General features: G+C 55.9%; 1 protein-coding gene across 7 annotated transcripts in view; it reads left to right on the forward strand.

Annotated features, from left to right (window-relative positions):
* TNS1 (tensin 1) overlaps positions 1–25,052 on the forward strand; it is a 196,948-nt gene that overhangs the window by 79,553 nt on the left and 92,343 nt on the right. For 6 of the 7 annotated variants that reach the window (XM_029224920.1, XM_029224924.1, XM_029224926.1 and 3 more), the window contains 5 exons: positions 2,325–2,366; positions 15,005–15,046; positions 15,831–15,881; positions 21,879–21,928; positions 24,403–24,574. In XM_029224920.1, the coding sequence (XP_029080753.1) occupies positions 2,325–2,366; positions 15,005–15,046; positions 15,831–15,881; positions 21,879–21,928; positions 24,403–24,574 (357 nt within the window). Of the gene's footprint in view, positions 1–2,324; positions 2,367–15,004; positions 15,061–15,830; positions 15,882–21,878; positions 21,929–24,402; positions 24,575–25,052 lie in introns of all 7 variants that reach the window. The other variant, XM_029224925.1, reaches the window with a different exon arrangement.

Below are 25,052 nucleotides of genomic sequence, written 5' to 3' on the forward strand. Positions count from 1 at the left end.
AGGCCACGAGGGGCACCCAGGCATCAGGCCCTCGGACTGGGGGTCCTCAGCTGCCCCTCAGATCTCAGTCCTCGGCGGGGACAGGGAAGGGACCTGGGCTCAGGTCCCATTTTTTCCACTGCCTTGGGGTGGTGCTGGGGTAGCAGCTCTCCCTCTTGTCTCAGAGGACACCTGTCCATCCTGCCCTTGCCTCAAAATGTGTCCGTAACGCCCTCTCTCACTTCCCCAAATCCCAGTCCCGAATGGAGACTAGACACTCACTCTCGTGGATTGCAGGTGGAGACGGTGGTGGTGGACATGGCTGGCCCATGGCTGGCCCATGGCTGCGAGGCCGTGGCGGTAGCCAGCAGCATGCCCTCCTCTTGCAGCTGATCCCACATTTAGGTTCCCAGCCTCATCCCAGCTCTAGCTCCAAGGAAAGGAGCAGATCAGGGTGCGCTGCTCTGTGGATTGACCCGCTCCCACCCCGGCTTGAGGGCCCATGGGTGATAGGAGGAGTGGGGACAGGAGACGCTGGGAGCCTGGCCCCATGAGGTTGAAACCTACAAGCCTCAGAGTGGGATTTGGGGCTGGGGGCAGGGGGAGACAGGCAGGAGGCCACTGCTGGATGCGGGACTCCTGCCCTCAAGGTGCCTAGGGGATAGCAGTGTCCCCGTGGCTGAGACCTTGTCGGGTGGGCAGGGTGCCCTGAAGGCTGCAGCCACCTCCGGACTTTCCTGCCCTTCTGGCCTGTTCTTCTGGCATCCTCCACCCCACCCTTGGCCACTGATCAGCTGTGTGACCTTGGACAAGTTGTTTAACTTCTCTGTGCCCCCTGTACCTCAAACGGAGGTATAATAGTACCTACCTTATTGGGTTGTTGAAAGGATCACATGAGTTAACATGGGTAAGGCATTGATAATAATACCTGTGCACATTCAGTATGCATTATATATGTTAGATATTGTTCCTTCCTTTTTTTTTTTTTTTTTTTTGGCTTCATATGTGATTCTCCCAAGTCCTAGAGTAATGCTGAGTACAGGGTGATAGGTACTGAGGTTCAGCTCAGGCTTCTTTGCTGGAGAATGAGGTGGGCAGGGAGCCTGCGGTGTGGCTGGGTCAAGAACCCAGGGATGCTAACTCCCAGCCTCTCCACCCCTTCCAGAGCCCGGGGCACACTGTCCCACAGGTATGGTTCCCTTCTAGGCGGGTATGTCAAGCCGGGGTGATCCCTGGGGCTGGTCAGATGCTAGAACAGGGTCAGGTGAAGGAAGGGCCCAGCTGAGGGTGAGGCCTCTGTGAACAGCCAGCTGTAGCCCGGGCTGTCGGCTGGGGCGAGGGCCCGGGTTGCCTACTGTTTGAGGAGGCAGCCCCCCACTCTTTGGCGATCCACGGCTTATGTCCAGACACCCTCATGCCCGGAGCGGGGGGTGGCGGGGGGGAGAGCTTCCCCCGCCGTCCCCTCTGTGGGCCCCCTGCCTGGTGTTTGGGTCAGGAATTGGAGCCAAGGTTGAGGTATGAGCTCCAAGAAAAACGTGTCCCAGCTAGAAGAAAGGAACACATTGAGTCTCTGATAAAGGCCCCTGCTAATTGTCAGGGTAGTGGTTTGGCTGCCCGGCCCCTGGGGAGGGAGTGTTATCTCAGGGTAGGGAGCAGACCAGCCCCCTCCCTGCCCTCTCCCTCCATCTTGAGGCCACATGGCCACCCCCTCCCCCATTAGAGAAGAAGCCAAGGCTGATGACAGTCATAGCTCACCCGCCGAGGGGGCTTGCACTCTTCAAGGCCTTCCACATCTGTTAGCGATGTGGCCGCCTTCGGAAGAGTCGACGGGCCCTTCCCCAGCCTGTTTCCCTGCACGGTCTGGGAAACTCTGCCAGTTGTCTGCAGCTGTGACCTTTGGGTGAGGTACCTTGGCATTTGGGAGAATGGAGGAGGTGACTCTTCCTTTTCTGGAGGTCTTAAACACGGTTTTTGAAAAAATTAAAACAAATCTTACCATATTGTAGAAAATTTAGAACATAGAGCAAAGAAAAAAAAATTTATTCTTATTACCTTAACCCTGGTGCTTTGACCTCCAGTTTTTCCGTATATTTTTTTACGGAGTTTAAAAAATGGGACTTGCATTTCACTTTTGCCTTCTGCCGCTGCCCCCACCCCCTGAGTGTTATTGCCGAAGCAGCTTTCCGTGTTGCTCCATAGTCCTCCCGCTGGAGAGTGTCGGTGTTTGTGAACTGAAGGAAGGGGTGTCCAGCACGGGGTGGCGGGGAGCGGAATGATCTCAGGAGGCCTTGGTTTTCTATGGGGATGAAGATGCTAACCTTGCCCTTTCTCTGTTCCTCCCACAGGTGGCTGCTCCCTGCATTCCTCCATCCAGCCATGAACTGGTGGTGAGTGACAGTCCATTCCTGCCAGCCCCGCCTCTCCCCTCTTTCCTCAGCTCCCGCTGCAGCTTGCTTGAGACCCAAGTATGCTGGTAGCCCCCATGGGTGCTGGGCCATTAGGTAATGATGAGGAAGGGGCCATGTCCCGAGGCCGAAGCTGAACTGGGAGGAAGTGAGTCATGAGGTCCTTTCATGACTTCATGAGATGCGGGGCCTCCTATTTCAATCTTGAGACTTAAGTCCTTGGAAAAACCCATAAAAGGACATCTCGCCTGTTTCTAGGCCTGGCCAGGTGCCTGTTGTCCTGGGGCTTACAGAACCAGGGAATGGCATCTCCTTCCACCCGCCTGGTCCCTGGTCAGGTACCCTTTGGCTGGAGGCAGGGGGAAGGATGGCGTGACCCACAAGAGTCCAGACACCTGGGCAGTTGCTCACATTCAGGTGGCCTGTTCCACCTCCAGTCTCCTTCGCTGACTCTGCTTTTCTGCCTTCTCTCCGCGTCCCCCGCTCTTCCCTCTCCCCCAGTCAGGTTTCCGGAAAAGCATGGATGGGGCAGGACTTCTGTGTGTTGTGGGCTGTGGAGAGAGGCCTGCTCCAGACCCATCCCAGCTGGGCTGATTTGGAATTTGTCCCTCCCTGCCCTCTCCCTGCCTTCCTTCCCTTCAGAGGTCTCTCTTGCTCCCCAGCCCAGCGCAGGAGGCAGGCGGGGCCCTGGAGCCTGGAGAGGGAAGCGCCTGCCTGCGTGCAGGTGCCTGTGTGGGCGTTTGCGCGTGGGGTGCGTCACGGAGGGCCCCTGTGGGCACCATCCGACTGGCTGGTGTGGAGGTGCCTGTGGTGACACTGATGTGGGTGGGAGTCCGGGGGAGGCGGCACGGGTGCCACAGGACCCAGGCAGTTGGAGGCATCTGCACACCCGTGCGGTATCCAGCTTGGATACTGGAATCTCGCTCAGGTCTCCTGGCCTTTTCTCCTCCAACACCCGTTTGCCGCATGACAATGGGCCAGTCCCTGCCCTCTTTCTGAACCTCAGTTTCCCTCTCCGTCAAAGAGAGGGGTTGCACTGGATGCTCCAAAGGCTTTCTCTGTGCTGACACATATCCCTGCCCCCGCCCCTCCCCGCCACCGTTCAGGGTCATCGATGGAATGAAATAAAGTATGCAAAAAAAAGTATGCAAAAGTGCTTGTGACTCTTAGCTGTCTTTGGACCCAGAACAGTGTCCCTGCTCTCTGCCCTCCCAGCCCAGGCTCTGCTTAGCTCTTTGCCTTCCTTGCATCGGCTTCTCTTTCCTAATCTCACTGGGCTCAAACCCTTCTGGGCCTCGGCACTGCCTGGCTGTGCCGCTCCAGATGTGGAGTATTATTCGCGCAGAGCTCAGTTGAAGGTCATCTGACAACAGCAGGGGGTGGGAGTGGGGTGCTGTGGGGATGAGGCCAGAGTGCAGGCCTGGTTTGGAACTGCCAGGGAGAAATCCCTCTGGGACTGTGGAGGGACACCGTCGGGGGCGGGCGGGGAGGGGTGGGGTGGCGAGCCTACGTCTCATCATTTCAACCCAACTTCCACTTCACTGCTGAGAACAGAACGTCCTTGGCTGGTCTAGTATGTCTGGGGGTCTCTGGGATTTAGGCCTCTCCAGGCATAAGCCAGACGCCTGACCCCTGGGAGTCTTGTGAACTTTGTTTAGGCGAGGAAGGGTCAGGGGTTGGAACAGAAGGGAATAGGTTGGCATTGTGGCTGGAGGGATTGCAGTCAGATACCAGAAGGGACTCCTGCCTGAGCCAGGCTGTGGAAGCTTCCCATCTCTGTGACGTGCCCCATCTGGGCAGGGGGCCTCTGATCTTCGCAGAGGTTGAATCAGACATCTGGTGGTGGAGTGCTTGTGACACCAGAGGTTTCCCCACCTGAGTCAGGACCTGACCCCTCCCAAGCAGTGGTCAAAGAGCGAGGGAGTTCCACTACCTCCCTCTGGATCCCGGCTCCCCAGGCCCCGAGTCTGTGGCTGTGGACACATTGCTTAACCTCTCTGGACCTCAGTTTCCCCTCTGCGGGTTGGGAGTTAGTAATAGTACCTACCTTATAAGGCTGTGAGGAAAATGAAAGGAGCAAATTAACTCATTGAATTAATCTGTATTCAGAATCCTCCAGTGGCTGCCCACCACTTGGAGTAAAGGCCCGGGTTCTTCCATGGGTCTACACAACCCTGCACAATAGACAGATTTCCTCTCTGACCTCATCTTCAGAGACTGCCTCGTTCACTCACTCTGCCTCAACTACCTGGCCTTCTTGCTGGTCCTTGAACATACCAGGAAGATGCTGCCTCAGGGCCTTTGCACTTGCAAAGCTTTTCCTGCAGGTACTTGCCAGACTCTTTCCCTCCTTGAGGTCTTTACTCAAGTGTCAGATTTCCCTTCCCCCAGCAACCCTCTCTCCCTTCCCTGCTTTCTTTGCCCCTCATCATGTGTCACCATCTTACTTGCTTATCTTGTTTAAAAGACTCCCCCCATGTTTAGCATGTGAACTCTGTGATGACAAGGGACTTCTGTCCTTTGTGTTCATTGCTGTATCCCCACTGTGTGGCACATAGTAGGTGCTCAATGCATGTTTATGGAGTGGCTGGAAGAAAGGCATTCAGCCAGATGCGCGGCACAGATTAGGTGCTCAATAAATAGGACAGCTGTCCTCTATCCCTTACTGGTGGGCCGTGGGGGCCTATTAGGGGGGCCAGCCTCCAGCTGGAAACTCTGCTGCTGTCCCCGGGGAGGGAAAGTGGCCCAGGGGAAGCCGGGAGAAAGTTTGGCTTCCCCCAGAGAGCACTCAGCACCTGTTTCCTCACGGCAGGCAGGCAGGCAGGCAGGCGAGTGCTTTGAGCAGGTTCACAAGGGGGAGGAAAGGGCGGGTTTTATTTTTCCTTCCTTTTCCCTTTGCTGCCTGCCTTCAGCCTCTGTAGGGCTGGTCTCTGGCCTCCCCGCCCCTTCCCTCTTGCTTCACACTGTGTGTCTGTGTGTTTGTCAAGTTTTCTCCATGCCCCCAGCTCTCCCTCTGGCCTTCTCACCCATCTTACTTCAGTCCTACCCCCCTGGGATTGGGACCACTCATCCCTGGGCCTAGGATTTCTGCCAGCCTCTGTGCCCTGCCAGCCAGGGCAGAGTGGCTTAATCTTCAACCCATGTTTTCGTCTTACTTAACAGATGTTGCCCAAGGCCTTGGGTAGAAGGCTCCTAGGGTCACCTCCCTGCTGTGGGGTCCACCGGCGGGGGCAAGATGGAGAGGGGTGAGGGTGTGTTTGCCGTGGACACTCCTGATCCTTGGAAAGTGCTGAAGCAGCTTTTCTCAACTTCTGACAAATAAGAGTCAAACGGAATTTCCCAAGGGTGATGGCCAAGTGGAGTGGCCACCCAGGTGGGCCAGATATGAGCCCTTCTGCACGCACGGCCTGGCACCCAGGAGACCTGGGGGTGGGGGGAGAGCCGTGTGGGCACTGCTTCTCGTCCGCAGGCCAGGCCCGCGGCAGATGCTTGAAATGTCCTGTGGAACGAAACCCATTGAGTCGCAGGTGGGGTGGAGAGTCTGCGGTGGGGGAGGGGGATGGGGGATGGGAACGCCAGGTTGGTTTCACCTATAATAGTAATCAGAGCAATAGCGAAAAGTTAACCCTTGTATGGAACTTTCTTTGCAGACCTTTGCTGTGAAAGCTGTACAAAAATAAACTCATTTATCCTTCACATTAATGCAGTGAGGGAGGTGCTGTGATGATCCCAATGTCTCAGATGAGGAACACAGATGAGGCCTAAGGCCACAGAGCTATTTGAAGGGGGCACTGGGACTTCAGCATGGTCCACACTCGTAACCATAATAATGACAAACGTGACTGGCTTGCACAGCAGCTGCAGTTTTCAGAACCCTTACCCTGACACCGGGCCAACCCGAGCCCACAGTGACTTGTGTGGAGGTCTGGACAGGTGTGAACCCTTCCTGGGGAGAGGAGCAGAGTGGGGCTCAGAAAGGCCAGGTGACTGATTCACAGCCGTGCAGCGGTGGCAAGGGCTGGGATCAAGACTGGGGTTTCGGATTCCTGGGCCTGCTTCCTCCCCGATACCCTCAGTACTTGCCGCTGATGTAAATAACCGATATTGTCAAGTGGGCTTCTCCTGGATTTCTTCTTCTAAACAGTGCCAGCCATGAGCTAGCTTCTCCATTTGCCAGCGGGCCTGGGATTTAGGGGCAGGTCTATCCATCCATCTATCTGCCATCCATCCTACCAACAAACACCTCCTGAACGCCTGCCTTGTGCCAGGACTGTTCTCATGCTGGGGCTGCAAGGTTCCTTTCTGCTGAGTGCCAGGGCTTCTGGAAGGCAGGTGGAGACGCAGTAGGCACAGAGCCATAGGAGTGAGAGGACTGGAGGCCATCCAGTCAAATCCTGCTCTTTCCCAGCAGAGGAAACTGAGGCCCTGGGATTTTTTTTTTTTTTTGCTCTAATTCATTTCAAAAATTATGGTAAAATACACATAACATAAAAATTACCATCTTAACCATTTTTGAGTGCACAGTCAGTGGATTAAATACATCCATTTCATTGTACAACAATCACCACCATCCACCTCCAGAAGGCTTTTCATCTTGTAAAACAAAAAACTCTGCACCCATTAAATAATAACTCCCCAGTCCCTGCTAACCACCATTCTACTTTCTGTCTCTGTGAATCTGACTACTCAAGTACCTCATGTAAGTGGATTCATACAATATTTGTCCTTTTGTGACTGTCTTATTACACCTAGCATAAAGTCCTCAAGGTTCACCCACGTTGTAGCATGTGTCAGAATGTCCTTCCTCTTTAAGGCTGAATAATATTCCAATGTGTGTATATACCACATTTTACGGATTCATTCATCTGTCAATGGACACCTGGGTTATTTCCGTGTTTTAGTTACTGTGACTGATGCTGCTGTGAACGTGGGTGTGTAAATATCTCTTCGAGTCCCTGCTTTCCGTTACTTTGCGTATATACTCAAAAGTTGAACTGCTGGATTATATAGTAATTCTGTTTTTGATTTTTTTGGAGGAACATACTGTTTCCCACAGCGGCTGTACCATCTTATATTCCCACCAGTAGCGCACAGAGGATCTAATTTCTCCACATCTTTGCGAAAACTCTCTTCTTTTCTCTTGTCTTGTCTTCTCTCCTCTCCTCTTCTTTTTCTTTTCTTTTTTCTTTTTTTTTTTTTTATAGTAGCCATCCTAATGGTTGTGAGGTGGTGGTCCTGAGATTTTCAAATGACTTTCTCAAGGTGCCCCTGGGGCGAGGAGGCATCACGCTGCCTCATGGAAGAAGAGAAGGGAGCAGAGAAGCACGTGGAGCCCCGCAGCCTGGCGCTGCCATCTGGCTCTCCATCAGGGAGAGTGGCCAAAAGTTGCTTTAGTTCATTCGAACTCCCAGCCCTGATGCATTTCATCCGAGGGCACTGAGGTGGCCATGGGTGGCCATCTTTGGGAGATTCTGGAAAATGGAACAATGCCAGGAGAAATGAGCCCGAGAGAGTCTTGATTCCAAGAGCGATGAGGGAGGTTGGAAATCCAGTTTGTGCACCACCTAGACTGCTTAGTCTGGAGAGGGAGAATACAGGCCGGTGCAGAATGGGAGAGAGAACGTCTTGAAGGACAAGCAGGCTTCCTTTCTGTTGCTCTCCTCTTAGGTGGAGGGTCTCATAAAGAGGGGGAGACTTGGATGTAAAGAAGAGCTTTCTAACACCTAAAAAGGCCCATTGGGGCTGTCTAAGGGAGTTGCTGTCACTGGAACACATACTCACTGACGCCTATTAGGGTGCAGTTGGGAGTTTCCCTCCCTGGGGGAAGCTTAGGTAGAAGTCCTCAGGGCCCACTGAGGCCCCGCCCTTAAGCTGGGCTGAGAAGGGACCTTAAGCTGGTCCCCGGAGGTCAAGGCACCTATGAATGTGCTTACCACCTCCCCTTTGACCCCCACTGGGAGAGGCCCCAGTTGGGTGAAGGGCCCTGCCCTCCAGGGACCCTGCTCAGTGTGGGAGAGAGAGAGAGAACTCTATGGTGGAAATGAATTAGTGCCCTCCTCGGGGGTTCTGACTGGAGGCGGCTTTGGGGCCCAGGGTGGGCTGCAGTCCGTCTCTGCTGCGCTGGTTGAGGAAGTCAGCCTGCTGTTCCAAGTCCAGGTTAAGATTTGAGCAAATGGAAGAGAGGAGGGAAGGAGAGAGGGCCTTCCAGAAGGTGGCAGGGCTGGAACAGAGAAGGGGTAGGGCCTTGGTGCAAATGACCAAGCCTGATGGCGGCCACAGCAAATCCAGTGCCCTCGCTGGGGGTATGAGGGGCCAGACAATCTAGTCTCACCTCGGTGGGCCTGGCTGGGGTGCCTGTGGGAAGGGCCTGAGTGTGGGAATGGAGGCGGGATGGTGGGGAGTGATGAGATGGGAGCAGAGTCTGCAGGTAGGGGAGGGGGGAAGGCAGTGGTGTCTACCTGAGGAAGAGGCGGCTAGATAAGGGAGGAATCCAGAAGCCAGGTTGGGGAACTTGAACTTGACGAGCCAAGCACTAAGGGCCATTGTGGGTCCTTGAGTGGGGAAGTGGCCCAAAGCAGGCTTTGAGAGTGGGAATCTGCTGCCAGCGGTGGGTGTGGCTCGGTGGAGAGGCGGCTGCCAGGAGGAGGGCTGGGTAGACCAGACACGAGGCCGGGCGCAGGTGCTCAGCATGGGGTGGAGGATGTGTGCAAGGGCGGTCAGAGGGGCGTGGAAGAAGGGCCTGGGGAGGCACAGACTCTGAGTGCCCCGGCTGAGAGGGAGGAGAACAGCGTCCTCGGGGAGGGGAGCGTGGCAGGAGGGTGTGAGAAATATTCCAGCAGGACAGGGTGGGGCGGGGGAGGGAGTCCGCAGTTGCCCAGCCTCAGCAACCTGGAGTCGGGTGCTGGGTCCCTCAGGGTGAATTGTGGGGGGCCCTGAGGACAGGAGTGGGCTTGCCCAGTCCCCCCCCCGGGGGTGCAGGGGAATCAAGCGTCATGTTCCATTTAATCACATCCAGCCTGTTCTTTTACTCTGGTGGCCTTGGCCTGCCTGGGAGAGGATGTGGCCCCTGGAGCGACTTCCCCCAAACACTCACGGGACCTGGGCTGCCGCAGCCCTCTCTCCAGCCCCTTGCGCTCCGTGTTGAAGCTCTCCCTTCCGGGGATGCTGGGAAATAACATGGGGCAAGGGGCTGACCTGCGCCCACGTGGAGCTCGCCAACCTCCCCGGAAACTCAGTTTTTCCTCATTCAGAGTGCTTCCCTGCTGCCTCTGCTGTGTGTTTTTGTTGTTACCAAGGTGCTGGTCCCCCTACTGGCTGTGGGGTCTGCTATGTGCCCTCCCAGCCACGCCCCCTCTAAGTGCCCTGTTAATGGTGCTTCCCTGCCCTTCCCTTTGGTTTTCAGTTCCCTCTCTTCATCTGCTTCGGGTTCTATTTTGAGAACGAGTGAGCCTAGAATATCGTGCTCTGGATGCTGGGGCTGAGGACATCCCAGCACCCCCCCCCCCCCCCCCCCCCCCCCCGCCGCCTCCTTTGCCAGCTCCCTTCCCCTCTTGACAGGCCGGCAGCGCTGGCCCTGACCTCACAGTCTGTCTGTCCAGTGGCAGTAGATGTGATGTCATGGGGTCTTTTTGTCCTGAAAAACTGCCCGGATTCCAGGCCTCCCAGGGGGCAAGAGTGGAGAGAGCTGGAGGGGTGGAAGGAGGGAGGGTGTGAGGAATTTCTGGACGGAATGTTCCTCTGGAGGCTGAGTCCGCATTCTGCGCCCCCCTCCCCCCAGTCCAGGGCTTGAGCACCTCCCCCCACCCGCTATGGCCCTCTGCCTTTTCCTTCCTCCAAAACAGCAGCCCACAGATACATTTTTTTCCCAGCTCACCCTCCCTGCAGGCCACCGACATGTCCTGCTGCGTGAACCTCCAGGCAGTCATCCCAGCCACCTCGGCCTCTGCAGACCGGCCCCCCCTCAGGCCCACACTGCTGGGGGTGGGTAAACGCATGGAGAGGGCATGCATGTCTTTTTTTGGAAAAAAAAAAACCCCAAAACTTGAGGAAAGGATGTGCAGCTTCCCTTATCCACACTGTGGTTCACAGCCCCTCACATTCAGGAAGTTCTCTCTGATGTCTGGTCCCAGTCTCTCCTATTGCAGCCCGTTTCCCCCTCTTCCTCTGGAAGTGCATTGAAGAAACCTTTTCCTCCTGAGGACCTGAGACAATTAGTCTTTAAGCCGCAGAAAGCTTGTTCCCAACAGGAGGGCAGTTGATTAGGAGTAAGAGGAACTGAATGAAGATTATGGCCAGGGAGAAGAGACAGAGCATGAGGGGGATGTAAGGAGTGGCATTCAAATAGCGGCTGTCCTTATCTACAGGCTGTGTGACCTTGGCCAGGTTATTTAATCTCTCGGGCCCTCAGTTTCCTCACCTGTAAAATGGGATAATGCTTGCCTTGTGAGCATTGGTTATGAGGAATAATGATCATGAAAGCAAGGAGCCCAATGTTAAGCCCAAGGCATCATTAGTACCTGCTGAGTAATTGTTGTTACTGCAGTAACGTTATGAAAATGCACCTCCAGACCAGGGCCAGGAAGAGGTAAGGCAAGTGAGGCACCTGGGGTGCAAAATTGGAGAAGGTATTGCTCTCAGCGTTGTGCATCCTGAGACTAAATGCCTCCTTAAATTTTCTGCCCTAAGAGCCTCACTCTAGTCCTTCCCTTGCTCCAGACTCCCGGGTTTGAGGCCCCAGAGCGGAGTGATCCACAGATAGCAAGACTTGGCCGTCAAGTGGCACTAGGTCTAAACTCTGCCACCTGCTCCTGAGCTGGGTTCGAGTTGTCCTGCTTGGGAGCAAGAGGCATTCTGGAAGACCCCTGGTGGGGCAGTGATTTGGCTACCCTCAGCTTTGGAAAGCCAGGGTTTGTTTTGGGATTGGGCAGGGGGAGGGGCCAGGTGGGGGAGGGGCCATCCTTGTCGGGGCTCCCTCTGCTTCATCCTTCTACAGCTGCGTCTGAGGAAGAAGGAAGAGCAGAGTCCGCCAACCAAGAGGCAAGAGCTAACCCTGCCTGCAGGCTGGCTGGGGATTGGGGTGAGGGGCAGTGGGTGAGCTCAGTGATGGGCTTTATAAAACCTGGGTGCCCACCTGAGTCCTGCCATGCACCTCACTGCGAGAGGCTGGGCGAGTCATACCCGCACCTCTCTGTACCTCAGGTTCCCCATCTGTGAAATGGGGAGGGAGGAGATGGTGTCTGAGGAGTGGTGTGCAAAGATGGTGTGTGTGTGTATGTTTCCGAGCTAACGGTAGGGTGACAGCCGAGGCTTAGTGGGTCTTTGCCAGCCACTGGAACTCTGGGGCTGTGGCCTCGGGAGACCACAGCCCTGATGGCCTGGGAGCCTTCCCTCGTATACCCAAGCTTCCCTGCAGGGCCTAGGGCAGGGGCAGCCTCAGCGGAGAGCACCCACGCCCACCCCGCCCCGTGATGAGTTCCCTTGGCTTTTTCATTCCCAGCAGCCCCAGAGCTGGCAGCGCATGGAAAGCAGAGAAGCAGGACTTCAATCCCAGGAGGACTGGGGTGGAATGGAGGGGTGGGGAGCGCAGCATGCCTGCTGGGCCGTGTTTGCAAACACTGCAGGAAAACACTGGGTGTTGAGGTTGGAAAGCGTTTTTGGAAATTTTTAGCTCCTCAGAAGGCCTCTCCACCAGTACGTTGAAGGCAGGCGTCTGGTGGCTGGCCCTGTGGCTGGCCTCCAGCTGGTGTGGGGAAGGGCTGGGAGCAGAGGGGCACAGATGGTTGCTGGCAGGGAGAGAAGTTTCTCGTGCCCTGCTGAGGCCTGTGGTTTCTAAAGTTGACTCTCTGGTCTGCATTGTGTCAGACCCAGGAGGGATGGGGCAGGAGGGGCAAGGTGGGGCAAGGGGGGGCAGGGTGGGCTGGGAGAGGGCCCGGCCTTGCACCTGTGCAGTCGGAGCTGATAAATAACAGCTCACATTTATTGAGAGCTTCCTAAGTACCAGGCCCCGTTCTAAGTGCTTCATCTCATTTGCTTCTCACAAAAGAGGACCATGCCTTCCCGCTGAAGAGCAGCAAGGACAGAGTGACCTGCTTGAGGTCACAGGGTCGGTAGCAGAGAGAGTCAGGACGTGGCCCAGCCGTCTGCTGTCAATGCTGTCAGACTAGACCAGCGGTTTTCAAAGTGTCATCCCCAGACCTGGAAACCTGTTAGAGATGCACGTTCTTGAGTCCCTCTCTAAGCTACTGGATCCGACCCTCTGGGGAGGGCCCAGCCACCCGTGTGTCCGTCAACAGCCCTCCGGGTGGTTGGGAGACCACTGAAGTTTGAGACCCCCGGCCCTCATTCTGCTCTGCCCCGTCGGGGTCTCTTGGGAGGCTCTTCAGGGCCTGTGATGGGCCTGGGGCAGGTACTCTTGTCTCCGGTTGCTCCATCCCACCGCATTTCTGACCCCCCCAGTCAGGGAGGGGGATTATATAAACTGTGAAGAGGGAGGGCTTTGGAACTGGGAGGTCTGGGTTCAGAGGCAGTCCTGTTGTGTAGACTGCACGCAGAAGGTCCCTGTGATCTGCCCTCCAAGCCTTCTCCTCCCCACAGAAAGCCAGAGCAGCTCAGAGCGGGGGCAGTTGGCCCGTTCTGCCCAGCCCATGGTCTCCACGTGAGCATTACAGAGCCCTGGACCAGAAGAGATGGGTGGAGGCTCAGAGGGCTGGGGCAGGCTGGCACTGCTGCAGAGGACTCCCCTGGGTGGGGCCGGGTGGTGGTTGGAGGCTGAGTGGAGACCCTGGTCCTGATTGTTAGGCAGCTCCTAGAGCTCAGTCTGGGGAAGGGATCCCGGGGGATTTCCTGTGGGCTCATTTGCCTCCTGCCCGGTGGCCTGTGGCTCAGGAATGGGGTTCTGGGGGCTGGCTAGGTGAGGATTAGGACTGGGCTGGGGGGGGGGACAGAATGTGGCCTCTTGACTCCCCCTGCAGAGCCATCCTCAGACTCCAGGTGGACCCACCTAGGGGGCTGGGAGGGGCTGGCTGATACGGCATTCCTGGACTCTGTTTTCCCTCAACCCTCCCAAGCTGCCTTGACCCTGAACTACACAGGGGGTTTCACCCACCTGGAAAGAAGGTTTGGCCTCAGTCTCTTGTCTCCCAGGCAGTAGGGGGAAAGTCTGGGCGTTTTTAGAAAGAGAGCTACTGCCTTCAGCTCAGCCCACTTCCCCCCTCCATCCCTATCTTGGCCCAGTTCTCCTCCCAGATGCCAGAACATTTCAGAGGTCATTCTGTCCACTCCCCTGTCTTCAGACATGAACAGCTCACCCTCAGGTCCCGGGATGGGGTTGGGGCAGGTGCTTCCTATTCAGAGACTTACTGTCTAAACCTGGTCCACAGTCATCTCAGCAAAGGCTTGTTTCCATGACCTTGACGTTCATGTCCATGTCCATCTGTGTGATTCAAGGGCCCCTCTAACCACATCACTGAGTTGGGAATGGAGCCCTGGAGACCGTGGTCAGGAGGTGGCCCTGGAATGGGGAGTTTCTCTCTCATTATGGGGGAGTCCAAGGAGCCCACATTTCAGGATGCCTTTAGTAGGAAGTTGGTCTGCACAAGGGAAGGATGGCACCAGGGTGAGGGACAGGATCAGTCCACGGGTGTTTATTGACGGCTCGCTACACATACGGCACAGTCTCCGGCCTGAGGGCTATGGCAACTCAGTTGGTAAAAATGCTTCTTTGAATCTGTTTTGGAGGCAGGTGGGATAAGAATCACAAATAAAAATAAAATGAGAGTTGGGGAATTAGACATATTCCCACAATGAGATTATTCACACGCTGAGGACCAGATAAGTAGCTCAGACAGTAAGGCTTACTGGAGTTCTGAGGTGGGAGAGAGAGACCCCTTTGCTGGGCTGTTCAGGGAGGGCTTCATCGAGGAGGAGAGCTAGTAAGAAAAGAGGAGAAGCTGCTCCGCAAACAAAAGCCCGGATGTGGGAATAGCAAGGGGTCTGGATGGAAGAGAGTTTTGGGGTAAGGAAACTGAGGTCTGCAAGGGGGCAGGGCCAAAGGTGGGGATGGCCCTTGAAAGCCCACCGAAGCATGAAGACTCTGGCAGGCCTGGTATCTGTGGCTGCTGTGGTTTCACACAGCATGAAGTGTAGAGACCCAACATGGGGTTCCAACCCTTTTGTCCCCCTTAGTAGTCAGTGGCTTTGGTCCACTCATCGAATTTCTCTTTATTTGTAAAGTGGGGCTCAAAGGCAGTAACAGTACTTACCTCACTGGGTTCTTGTGAATAAATGAAGCGGCTGGTGTAGGCACACATGCCTGGCAGGTAGGAGCAAGAGTCACTTACTTGCTCCTTGTTCCTTTTTGAGGGGTCGGTGACTGTCGGAGTTAGGGGCCTTAGTGAAGTTTGTCAAGCTGGATGGTTCTAGGACCAATAGGATTGTCTTTCATTTTCCAGACTCTGCCCCCCAAGCTTGGGGTCAGCACAATATGTCTGAGTCTTGGGTTGGCACCATCGGTGCTATCTCAGGAGGCCTTCTGCCCATCACAGCCACCAGCCCCCGGGGAGAGAGCCAACCTGGGGATGTTTGCCCTGAGGCCTCATGCTGTTTTCTCCCTCTGCCCACAGCCCGTCAACACTGAAACTGCTCCAAAGAATGTAGTGGACACGGTGAGTGACAGCAGGTAGGGCAGGGTGAGCGCCTGGGGAGGCCGGGAAAGCATAAGGAAGATTGGGGGGAAAGTGAACGGATGTGTTTGAGGACACCCTTCTGGAGTAGATTTGGGGAACTTGGGGGAAGGATGGAGACATGGGTGGCACTGAAAGCTGGATATCGGAGCATCCCCTTGTGTGTTCAGAAATGGATTGCTGGGGAACTAGGCAGACAGGGAGGGAGAGGCCTGTGGTTAAACGTGGGCTTCTTTATTAGATATGTAGAATGTGAGAAAGCCAGGCAGATCTTTCCAAACACGTCTTTCTGACTCAGCAGACAGACGATTTCCTCAAGGCTGTGTGGAGGAGGAAGGGAAGGAAGTGGGTGGGTCGTGTGGTGGGGAAACCGAGGCTGGCAGCTGAGAGGCGTCTCCTGGCAGCGGCCGGCATGGAGTGATGGGCTCAGAGATGGAGGACTTGGGTTCATCTCCCAACTCCTCCAAGGTTCTATTTGTGAGACTGTAGCAAGTCCTGAGCCTATCTGTGCCTCAGTTTTCTCATCTGCAGAAATGGGAATAATAACATCTCCCCCAGGAGAGACACAAATGAGAGGATATGGTTGGCTCTGAAGGGCCATTAGTGGACAAAGAAATGCTACACAAACAACCAAGCCCCCTCCCAGGCCCTTCTGCCAAGCCCTCACCCCCACCACTGCCACATCCAGCAGATGAAAGACCTGGTGGTACCTTTCAATGACTTTCCTCGACTGCCCTCTCTGACTGCCTTTTTTTTTTGTCTCCAGGGAGAAGGAGCCTTCCGGGGTGGAAACACACGGAAAAGCCTTGAGGAAGATGTAAGTATTCGGAAGGGAAGGAGGAAGGTGCGGCGAGTCCCTGGGGTGCGGGGGATGGGGGAGGCGGACGATGCCTAACACCTGTCTTGTTTGGTGGGCGTCCCTCGCAGCCTCTGTAGAATAGCTCAGCTCAATTCCGGAGTGGGGAGAGGGGCTGGGAGGGTGAGCAGGCCCCATGACTTAGACACTGGACCTTAGTCTTGGCTTCAGCCTCCAGCCCAGCTGGATCCAGAGTTGGTTTGTCCCTCACTGAGGCAGACCTTAGTGCTGCAGGGTGGGGATGGAGGGGAGCAGAGGCTGCTGTGCGAGGCCTCACTGGGTGGTGAGCAGTCACCAGGGCAACGGCCAGGGGAATGGGCAACACTGCAGCAAGAGGGACTAGGGGCAGAGATGAAGAGGGACTCCTGGGCTCTTGGAGGGCCATCAGCGCCTGGGGAATCGCAGGCTCTGCTTCTTCAGAGCGAGAAGCCTTTGAAAATGGGCTAAATGCCACTGATTCAGGAGGGAGCAGGAACATGGGCCGGTTGGCCTCATGGGCTCCTCCTGCCCTGTGGTTTTGGTGGAGGGCGATGGGCAAATTCCTTAAGTGGAAGGACCCCAGGGAAGGGAAGAGGGGCTCTCCTGGGACCCTGCTTTGAGCCGAACTCCTGCCTGGGCTTGTCCTCACACCACCCCAGGGGCAGATGCCCGGCAACGTCGGACCTTTCTCTTTTTTCCCTGCCCTTCTCTGACAATTTGCCCCTCTGCTGGCCTCTCCATCCTTGCCCGCCCTGATCTGCAGAGGAACAGGGAGTGGTTTTGGCGGTTGGCATGGGGGAGCTGTTGATGGCATGAGGCCCTATCATCTGACAGCTGCCTGACCCATGGCGGGGAGGGCCTTGGAGGGAGGCGCTGGGCTGCTGCAGGCAGCACACTTCTGTGGTGAGCCCACCACCTCCGTCACATTGCCCTGGGCCAGCCCCGCAAGGCCAGCCCGGCAAGGTGGAGGTGTCCCCCGGGCCGCACAGGGCCCCGCCAGGAAGAGCAGAAACATGCCTCTCAAATTAATGGGCAAGGCTCTGTTCAAGGTACGCGCGGGTCCTATGGGCGTGGAGTACACATGCTGGGATGGACCCTTGTCCGAGTTTGTGATGTTTCTGGGGCTGGGGTACAGGGGAGAAAGTAATTTTCTTGTGTGCCTGCTACTAAAGGTTAACTAGCTTAATGCATACAAAGGGTATACTATGTGCTCAATAAATGTTAACCGGTCTTATTACTGTTATTTTGGCTAAGGGCCAGGAACTGGGCTGGGTATATATTTTGTGTGTGTGTGGGCCGTGCTGTGCAGCATGTGGGATCTTAGTTCCTCCACTAGGGATCAAACCCATGCCCCCTGAAGTGGCAGCGTGGAATCTTAACCACTGGACCACCAGGGAAGTCCCCATTGGCTGGGTATTTTTTGATCCCCGTGACATCCCGCTATGGCAAATGCTGTGGCCCCATTTTATAGGTGAGGAAACAGAGGCTTGGAGGGGCTCACTGACTCAATGAATGTCTTCTCCATCCCATCCTGGGACAGCTGCCTGGATCTGGTGTTTCCAGGGCTCCCAACCCTTGGCCAGGGGACAGGGCGATGGCGTGTGAACCAAGCCTTTTAGCCAGTGGTCTGGACACTCTTATGAGCCGAGTCCTAGAGCAGTTGCTCCCCACAGCTGCAGCCTGGGCCAGACAGATCTTACAAGGTAAGGCGGCAGCAAGAGAGAGTGAAGTTAGACATCATGGAGAACTTTTTGATGCAAGGGTATGTATGACCTTGGTCCTGGAGAAGAAAGAGGTTGCCGCTTAGTTGGAATGAGAGGTTTTTTAGGAGAAAGTTCTGTTGATCTGGGATGAAAGTGTGTGTGTCTGTGCGTGCCGGGTGGGTAAGGGTGGCGTCTTGCCTGGGTATGGGAGAAGGGACAAGATGAGTTTGGGTCTAGTTAGTTTAGTTAAAGGAGTTCATGAAAGGCTAAGCAAGTGAGCAGATTGCAGAATGGCACAAGTACTGCAAAGGAAGAGAGAAAACCTAATTTTTGAGGATCCCAGACACCTGTCCCAGGTTGGGTGACTTCAGGGTCCCCTCCCCAGCCACTGGGCTCTCCTGCAGTCTGCCTCGGGTGAGGAGACCCGTTTCCGAAGCGGCATGGTTGCTGCTCTGGGCCTGCTGCTGTGATAATGTGCCTGTTTGTTGAGCTGTTTTCCTGTCTCTGGCCCACAGCCCAGGACTCACAGGGCAGGAATGGCTGTTTTCCTCCAACGGGGTTGGTGTGTTGCAGAGTTTGTGGATGATGTGCTGTGTCGCACTTTGTTTTGGAAAAATCCAGGCGGGTGGGCAGGAAGGAGAGAGGAAGGGGTGTGGCTGGAGGGGCTGGTGCGGAGGGGAGGGGGTGGCCACAGCCCCCAGAGGAGTCATAGGGGTGGGGAAGGGCCCCTGACGTAGATTGGTCACCAATCTCTGCCTGCCTGACATGGCCCCTGGTGTTGCTTCCAGACCCTCCTCCCAACTGTGCCCCCTGGGGACGTGGGCTCCGGAAACAGCTTTTCTTTTGGTCCAGAGCTGTTGTGTTTGGTCTATGAACCTCAAAGGAAGGCAGGACTCTTCCCACACAGTCATTGCTCCAAACCAACCCCACCCAGGTCCTCGGGTTCCCACTCTTGCTACATGGCGGGGAAGAAGGCAAAAAACGGAGCCGAGGGTCATAGATCTTGAGCTGCCATGGAGCATCTATCTGAGCGGTGGGCTGCAGCTCCCGCCTGCAGTGAGGACCAAAGCCAACAGAGTTGGCCAAATCTGTAGCAGGAAGGGTGAGGGTTAGATACCAGGAGGAACTGCCTGATAGTAAGAGAAGTAAGACACTGTTTGAGGAAGGCTGTGGAATTTCCTTTCACAGTGTCCTTTAAGCAAAGGAGAGACTGTGTTTTGGTGATGATGATAGGGGAGAGATCTTTTTGCCTAGGGAGTTGGATCAAAAGTCCTATTATTGATCTATGTCTTGGGTGGAGCAGGGAAGAAGTTCAGAGCATGTGGGTAAAGGACTTTGACAGCCCCAGAGAGGAAAGGAATGGAATTACAGGCAGACAGAGAGCTTCTTTTTCTTTATAAAATAAAACGTTTAGAGTACTCTTTGTAAAGCCCTCTGGTAGTTTTTCCTGGAGGCTCTAAGTGGAGCAGGTATATCACACAAGACTGTGCTGTATCCATTTTACAGATTGGTCAGTGAGACCAAGCGACTGCTTCTTACACTGGCTTCGTGGATGAGTATCTTCCTTCGTAGAATGTAAGCTCTCTGAGGTCAGGGACCTCATGCACAGCCGGTGGCCCTCAGTGAAGTTCACTGAATGAGAGAATGCACATGACGATGGGGAGCAGAGAGGACAGCCTCCCTCTTGAAAACGGCCTGTGTGATCAGGCAGCTGCCGAAGGTGCCCCGTCTCTAGCCCTGCATGTGGGAGGTCACTGTGTTTCCTGGAGCGTTAAGTTGTGTTGCTCACATGCTCCGCCCCTCCCCCGACCCATTTCTGGTTCTCCGGTTCTCCTTGTGACTTTTCTCACCAACCCTCAGACGTGTTACCTGTGCACGTCTGCTTTCTGCCAGTGAGTGTCACATGCCCCCAAACTTTGCAGAAAACAGGAAGCACTGTCAGTTAGAGGGCAGCCCAGTGATTCATCAGGGGATGACTGTCCAGCTGTTCGTCCCTGTCCTCTGTGCTGGGGTCACTGTCCAGGGCAGTCTCCTCCCCTGCCACCCCTCCCCCCACCCCCACCCCACAAGCCCGGCGGAGCAGAGCCGGCTTGGACTTTGTCTTATCACCTCTGGAGGCAGTATGGCCAGACTCTGCTGGGGCCAAGTTTTTATTTATCTTTCCTGGTTTTTTGGGGTGGGGAAGCTGAGGAATGTGGAGTGTTGTAACATTGGGGAGGGGGTTGGAGAAGCGAGCAGGAGCTGGCTCTCCTGCCCTGTCCATCCCTCTCGCCCCTGTGCCTGTGGCGGCTCCCCTGGCTCCCCTCGGCTCCTCAGTCCCCCTGCCAAGCCCGTCTCAATATCCCATTGTCTCTCTGAGCTCCCTGGGCCTGGCCCCGTGTTCCCGGCCACACCTCCAGCCTTGGCTATGGTTGTGGCTTCCAGTTGTTAGAAGCAGCTGTGGCAGCCTCCTCCAAACATGGCTGTGGATCAGCAGTAGATGGAACCCGAGGGGCTATTTATAGCAGGGTGGCCCTGGGGCCTGGAGCAGGGCCTAGGGCCTGGGGAGATTCAGCGGCTCCTCATGAGGGACCAGCGAAACGGAGACGGATGAAGTGTTGGGTTTCTGCGTTCCTCTGAGTGGGTAGTTTTGGAACAGCCTGGTTTGGGTCTTGAAAACCAAACACAACTCAACCCCTCCTTACTGCCCCCGCCTTCACAGCCCCCAGCCCCCAAGCCTGACTCATGCAAACCCAAGCCCTCAGAGCCAGGAGAGCTGGGGAGACAGAGAAACTTTCCACCCTGACAGCCCCCCTTGGCTGTTTCCTCCTCCTGCTGCCTCCAAGGCTGAGCTGTTCAGAGCTGGGCGGTGGCCCAGGCAGAGGGGACTCTGGCCGCAGCCTTCTTACGGGAGGCTGGGTGGAGGGTCCACCTCTTAGCGGGGCTGCCCTGAGTTTGGGCTCAGCTGGGAGCTGGGCCTCAGAGCCCACCCACCCCTGCCTCCTAGGCGCTGCGGGGCCTGGAGAGGGCTGAAGGGGGCTCCTCTTCTTGGCACCCCAGTGGTCCAGCCCGAAATCTGAGGGTGAATCTTGCTGGTCATCTGTTTCTCCTCTCCTTGGTGGACTGTGGTTCCGTCTCCTCCAAGAGGTAGATGCAACTTGGTGGTCAGGAAAGGCCGGTTTTGGGGAGGCTCAGGGATGTTTGGAAGGTGCCAGTGGGCTCAGAGGGCTTTGGCTGGGCCTGGGAATGTGCAGGTTGGACGTCCGATTCTGCATCGAGCGAGATGGCTGAAAGGATGGTGGCAGCTGGTGATGCAGGGTTTTGCTTTACTGTAGGGGTGAATGTTTGGCTGTATCGCTAACTACCCTTTTAATTGTACTTGATGTAATAATGGTAAGAGCGTCTAAGCGCCTTATATGCATAATTCCCTTTAATCTTCAAGCAATACCATAAGGATTGTTCCACCTCACTGGTGACATTATAGAGGCTCAGAGCGTTAAGTAATGCAAGGCTGCCCAGCAGGGTGCTGTGGGACTCGGATCCTACACTTTCGTCACCGTGCTGTTGGGTTGCCCTGGGATGTTTTGGACACCGACTTGGGTCCATTTGCCTAATTTTGTACAAGTCGACAACCCTGGAGATGGGAATGGGTGAGGGGGGTAACAGACAATGGACAGTGGGTCCTTAGGAGCATGATTTGCTGCCTAGCCCTGGTTGGTGCACACCATGCCTGGCTGCTTCTTGTCTCAAAACTTGATTGAATGAGCCGGTGTTGCTGCTTTAAAGGAGGGGAATGTGGGCAGCTGGTGGTCAGAGGAGAAATGTTCAGAGCTGGACAGAGCGGGGCCGGTGCTCTCATCTTTCCTTCTTTCATGGTTGCCATCTCTATTCTCCACTTGGGGTCACTATTCTGACGTCCAGCGAATCCAGGTGAAATGCGTTTCCATCAGTTTAGTAACTTTTATTGAGTGTGTACTCAGCGCACATGGCACCAGCCCAGGCGTGGTGCATTTCTCGGCATTTGGGATTTCTCCCTTGCCCAAGGAAAGAGAGCCCTTCCCCTTGGGGGCTCGCAGGCACACTGGCGCGCTCATGTGGGATTGGCATTGATCGCTTTTGGCTTTGAGTGGCTGTGTTGCTGGGCTTTAGGGTGCCTGGGCTGGAATGTTGGCAGAGGCAGGAGAAGGGAATCTGTGTTTCCCCGTGGCCCTGACAGCTCTTGTGGACAGCTCTCTGCTGTCCTCCTGCCATCCAGCCGGCCACCGCCCTAACGCTGCTTCTCTCCTCTCTTTCCCAGAGCTCCACCAGAGTCACGCCAAGTGTCCAGCCCCATCCCCAGCCCATCAGGTATGCCTGGGCTATGGGGGACGCAGTGGGTGCAGGCAGTGAGGTCACTGTGGGTGTTCCCAGCAAGTCATGCCTCTGGGTCTCCGAGACCAAAGTCACAAAGCACGTGATAGGGAGCACGGGCGGACGTGGAAGCCACAGAGAGAGGATGCAGGTAGATGCCAGTGGGAAACTCAAAAGTTTTAGCTTGAAGCCAGTCCTTGAGCTGGATTCTTCATTTACCTGCATGATCTCATCTAGTCCTTGCAACAACCCTGCAAGGTAAGTATTTTATTCCCATTTTGCAGATGAAGAAACTGAGTCTCAGGGAGGTGAGGCGATTCGTTAAAGGTCACACAACCACTAAGAGGCAGCACTGGGTTTGCATTCAGGACCGGCTGGCGCTGATGCCTGTGCTAGATCCCGTTCTCCACAGGCAGAGGCTTCTGTTGTTGGAGGGTCATTTATAAAAGGAAGGTTCTCTGTCTGGCTGAGCTGGTGGGGGCTGGGGGAAGGGGATGCACAGGGGACTTTGCTCATCCAGAGTCTCTCTTTTTTTTTTTTTTTTTTGCGGTACGCGGGCCTCTCACTGTTGTGGCCTCTCCCGTTGCGGAGCACAGGCTCCGGACGCGCAGGCTCAGTGGCCATGGCTCATGGGTCCAGGCGCTCCGCGGCATGTAGGATCTCCCCGGACCGGGGCACGAACCCATGTCCCCTGCATCGGCAGGCGGACTCTCAACCACTGCACCACCAGGGAAGCCCCAGAGTCTCTTTTCCCTGGGTCCAGGTTCTCTGGTTTTTTGGCTTGGGCCCTTCCCTCTCTGACTCCCCCCTCGCCCCTGAGGCCCCTGAGATGAGTGAGAATCTGGCCCCAGGGATATGGACCACCAGTCAGAGAGGGTCTGGTGTGTAGCTGAAGCTCCCAGTGGGTTGTAGTCCAGCTGCCAGCTGTCCACAGAGACTGGTGGGGTCCTTTAGAGTATCCCCTCCTCCCCTACAGATGAGAATCACCTTGGGGTGGGTGGGTGCAGAGTGCGATGCTGAGATTGTCCAGGTGGTGGTGCTGTTCTGCCTTGAGTAGGAGCCCCACCCCCAAAGGCTGCAGGACAAGGAAAGACCCGAACTCAGAGGCCAAATTCAAAGTGGGCTCCCAGCGCACTGGCCCCTCTGCTACTTGGTCCCTGTCATTGCCACCACAGAGAAGCTGTATGTCACCCTTGGCTCTCCTATTTCCAAGCCCCATCTACACAGTTGGGCTCGGAGCTAACCGTGGTGGAGATCTGTATTCTGTCCGGTTTCTTGGTGTCCCGGGGCTGTACCCCGATGCCACCCCATCACTTTGAAACACCCCATGGTATTCCTCCCGCTGCCCCTCCAGTCCCAACTTTACCCCGCAGAAGTGAAGGGTTATCAACATGAACTGTGAGTTGCCCACCTTGGGTAGAGAAGGGAAGCAGGACCCTAGGAGGCTGGGGTGATGGGATAAGAAGGGGAAGGTGTGAGGTGACCCCAGAAACTACAGGTGGGCCTCAGAATGGAATGCCAGTGTCCTGAGACCCATTTCCCCTTCCCATCAGCTCCCCAGTGGGCACCCTGGACCCTCCTTTGGAAGAGCAGTTGGGTGAGGTGTAAAGGTGTGAGACCCCACCTCCCCTCACCCGGTGCCCAGCCCAGGGGGCTCCCCACCTCTCTGAGGAGCTCAGGTGGCACTGGGATGTCGGGGGTCACCTGCCACTGCAGCAGCCCCCTCTGCTTCCTGAGCCCCTAGAAATCAGGGAGGCCACTGGTAGGAAGCAGCCCTGCGGGGCAGTGGGAGCTGCCAGAGGTGGGGAGAGAGCCAGGGAAAAAGGGCAGGAGCTGTCCTGACTCTGGGGAGGCCTGGAATGTGTGCTGTGGTCTGGCTTACCTGGAGCCCAGGTGAGCATGTCACCTGAGCTGCCCCTGCTCCTGAGGGGCCTCCCCGCCCACTCCACAGCTCAGAGCAAGGGGAGGGCAGCAGAAGGCTAGCTCCAGGATGCGAGAGGACCCAATTCAGGCTCTCCTTCCTCTTCCGGAGCCGTCCGGGGATCCTTCGAGAAACTTCTGCCAGACCAGGCAGCCGCAGTATATTAGGAGGCTGAGCTGGACTCCCGGGCCCTGGCTGGTTCCGGCCCTGGCTCTGACCTCTGACCTCTGGGATCACAGGTTGAAGGCCATGCCGACAGGATTGATGAGCACCTAGCAACGGTGTCATCACTCTTTGGCTCTGAAATGGCCTGAGATCCTTGCCAGCTCCTGCCCAGCTCTGTTATCCCCGGCGCTCCCAGACTGGGCTTGTGGGCTGCATTGGCCTTGCCAGGGGAAGGCTCTGGCCTTGGCTCTGGGTCAGGAGGCAGCCAAGCCCCCTGGGTTAGATTTGGGGGCCACGTATAGTGTGTAGGGGGTGTAGATCCCTGGACCTTGTCCTGGGGGCCTGGATTCTGATCAGGACCCGCCTCTGCCTACTGTCTCCCCAGAAACATGAGTGTGAGCCGGGCCGCGGAGGACAGCTGTGAGCTGGACCTGGTGTATGTCACTGAGAGGATCATCGCCGTCTCCTTCCCCAGCACAGCCAATGAGGAGAACTTCCGGAGCAACCTCCGTGAGGTGGCCCAGATGCTCAAGTCCAAACATGGAGGCAACTACCTGGTGAGGATGGGGCCCCTTGCTCGCTGGTCCAGTGCCCCGTCCTTTCTGCTTGCCACCTCCTCCTGCTGGTGTCTTGTCCCACCTGCCCCTGAGCCAGCTCTTCCTCTTCTCTCCCTGCACCTGCCCTTGGCCCTAAGGAGTGTCTCTGCAGCTGGGATGCAGCATCTGGAGCCAAGTCGTGTGTGTGTGTGTGTGTGTGTGTGTGTGTGTGTGTGTGTGTGTGCGCTTGCGCTTGCGCTTGCTCTTGTCCATGTATGTGTGTGTGGTTTGTATGTATGTGTGTGTGGTTTGTATGTTTGTGTGTACGTGTGGGTACGCGCATGTGCGTGTGGGTGTACGTACGTGTGTTGACCAGGAGGAGAGAATAACGGTAAAAGCTCACGTTATTGAGCCCTGGTGATGAGCCAGGCCCTGTTCTAACTCCTTTCCACGTATTTAACACCACGACAGTCCTAGGAGAGCACAGAGAGGTGGGGTA

The sequence above is a fragment of the Monodon monoceros genome, unplaced genomic scaffold, assembly GCF_005190385.1.
Source record: "Monodon monoceros isolate NGI ecotype Baffin Bay Population unplaced genomic scaffold, NGI_Narwhal_1 Super_Scaffold_16, whole genome shotgun sequence".
NCBI classification, from domain to species: domain Eukaryota; kingdom Metazoa; phylum Chordata; class Mammalia; order Artiodactyla; family Monodontidae; genus Monodon; species Monodon monoceros.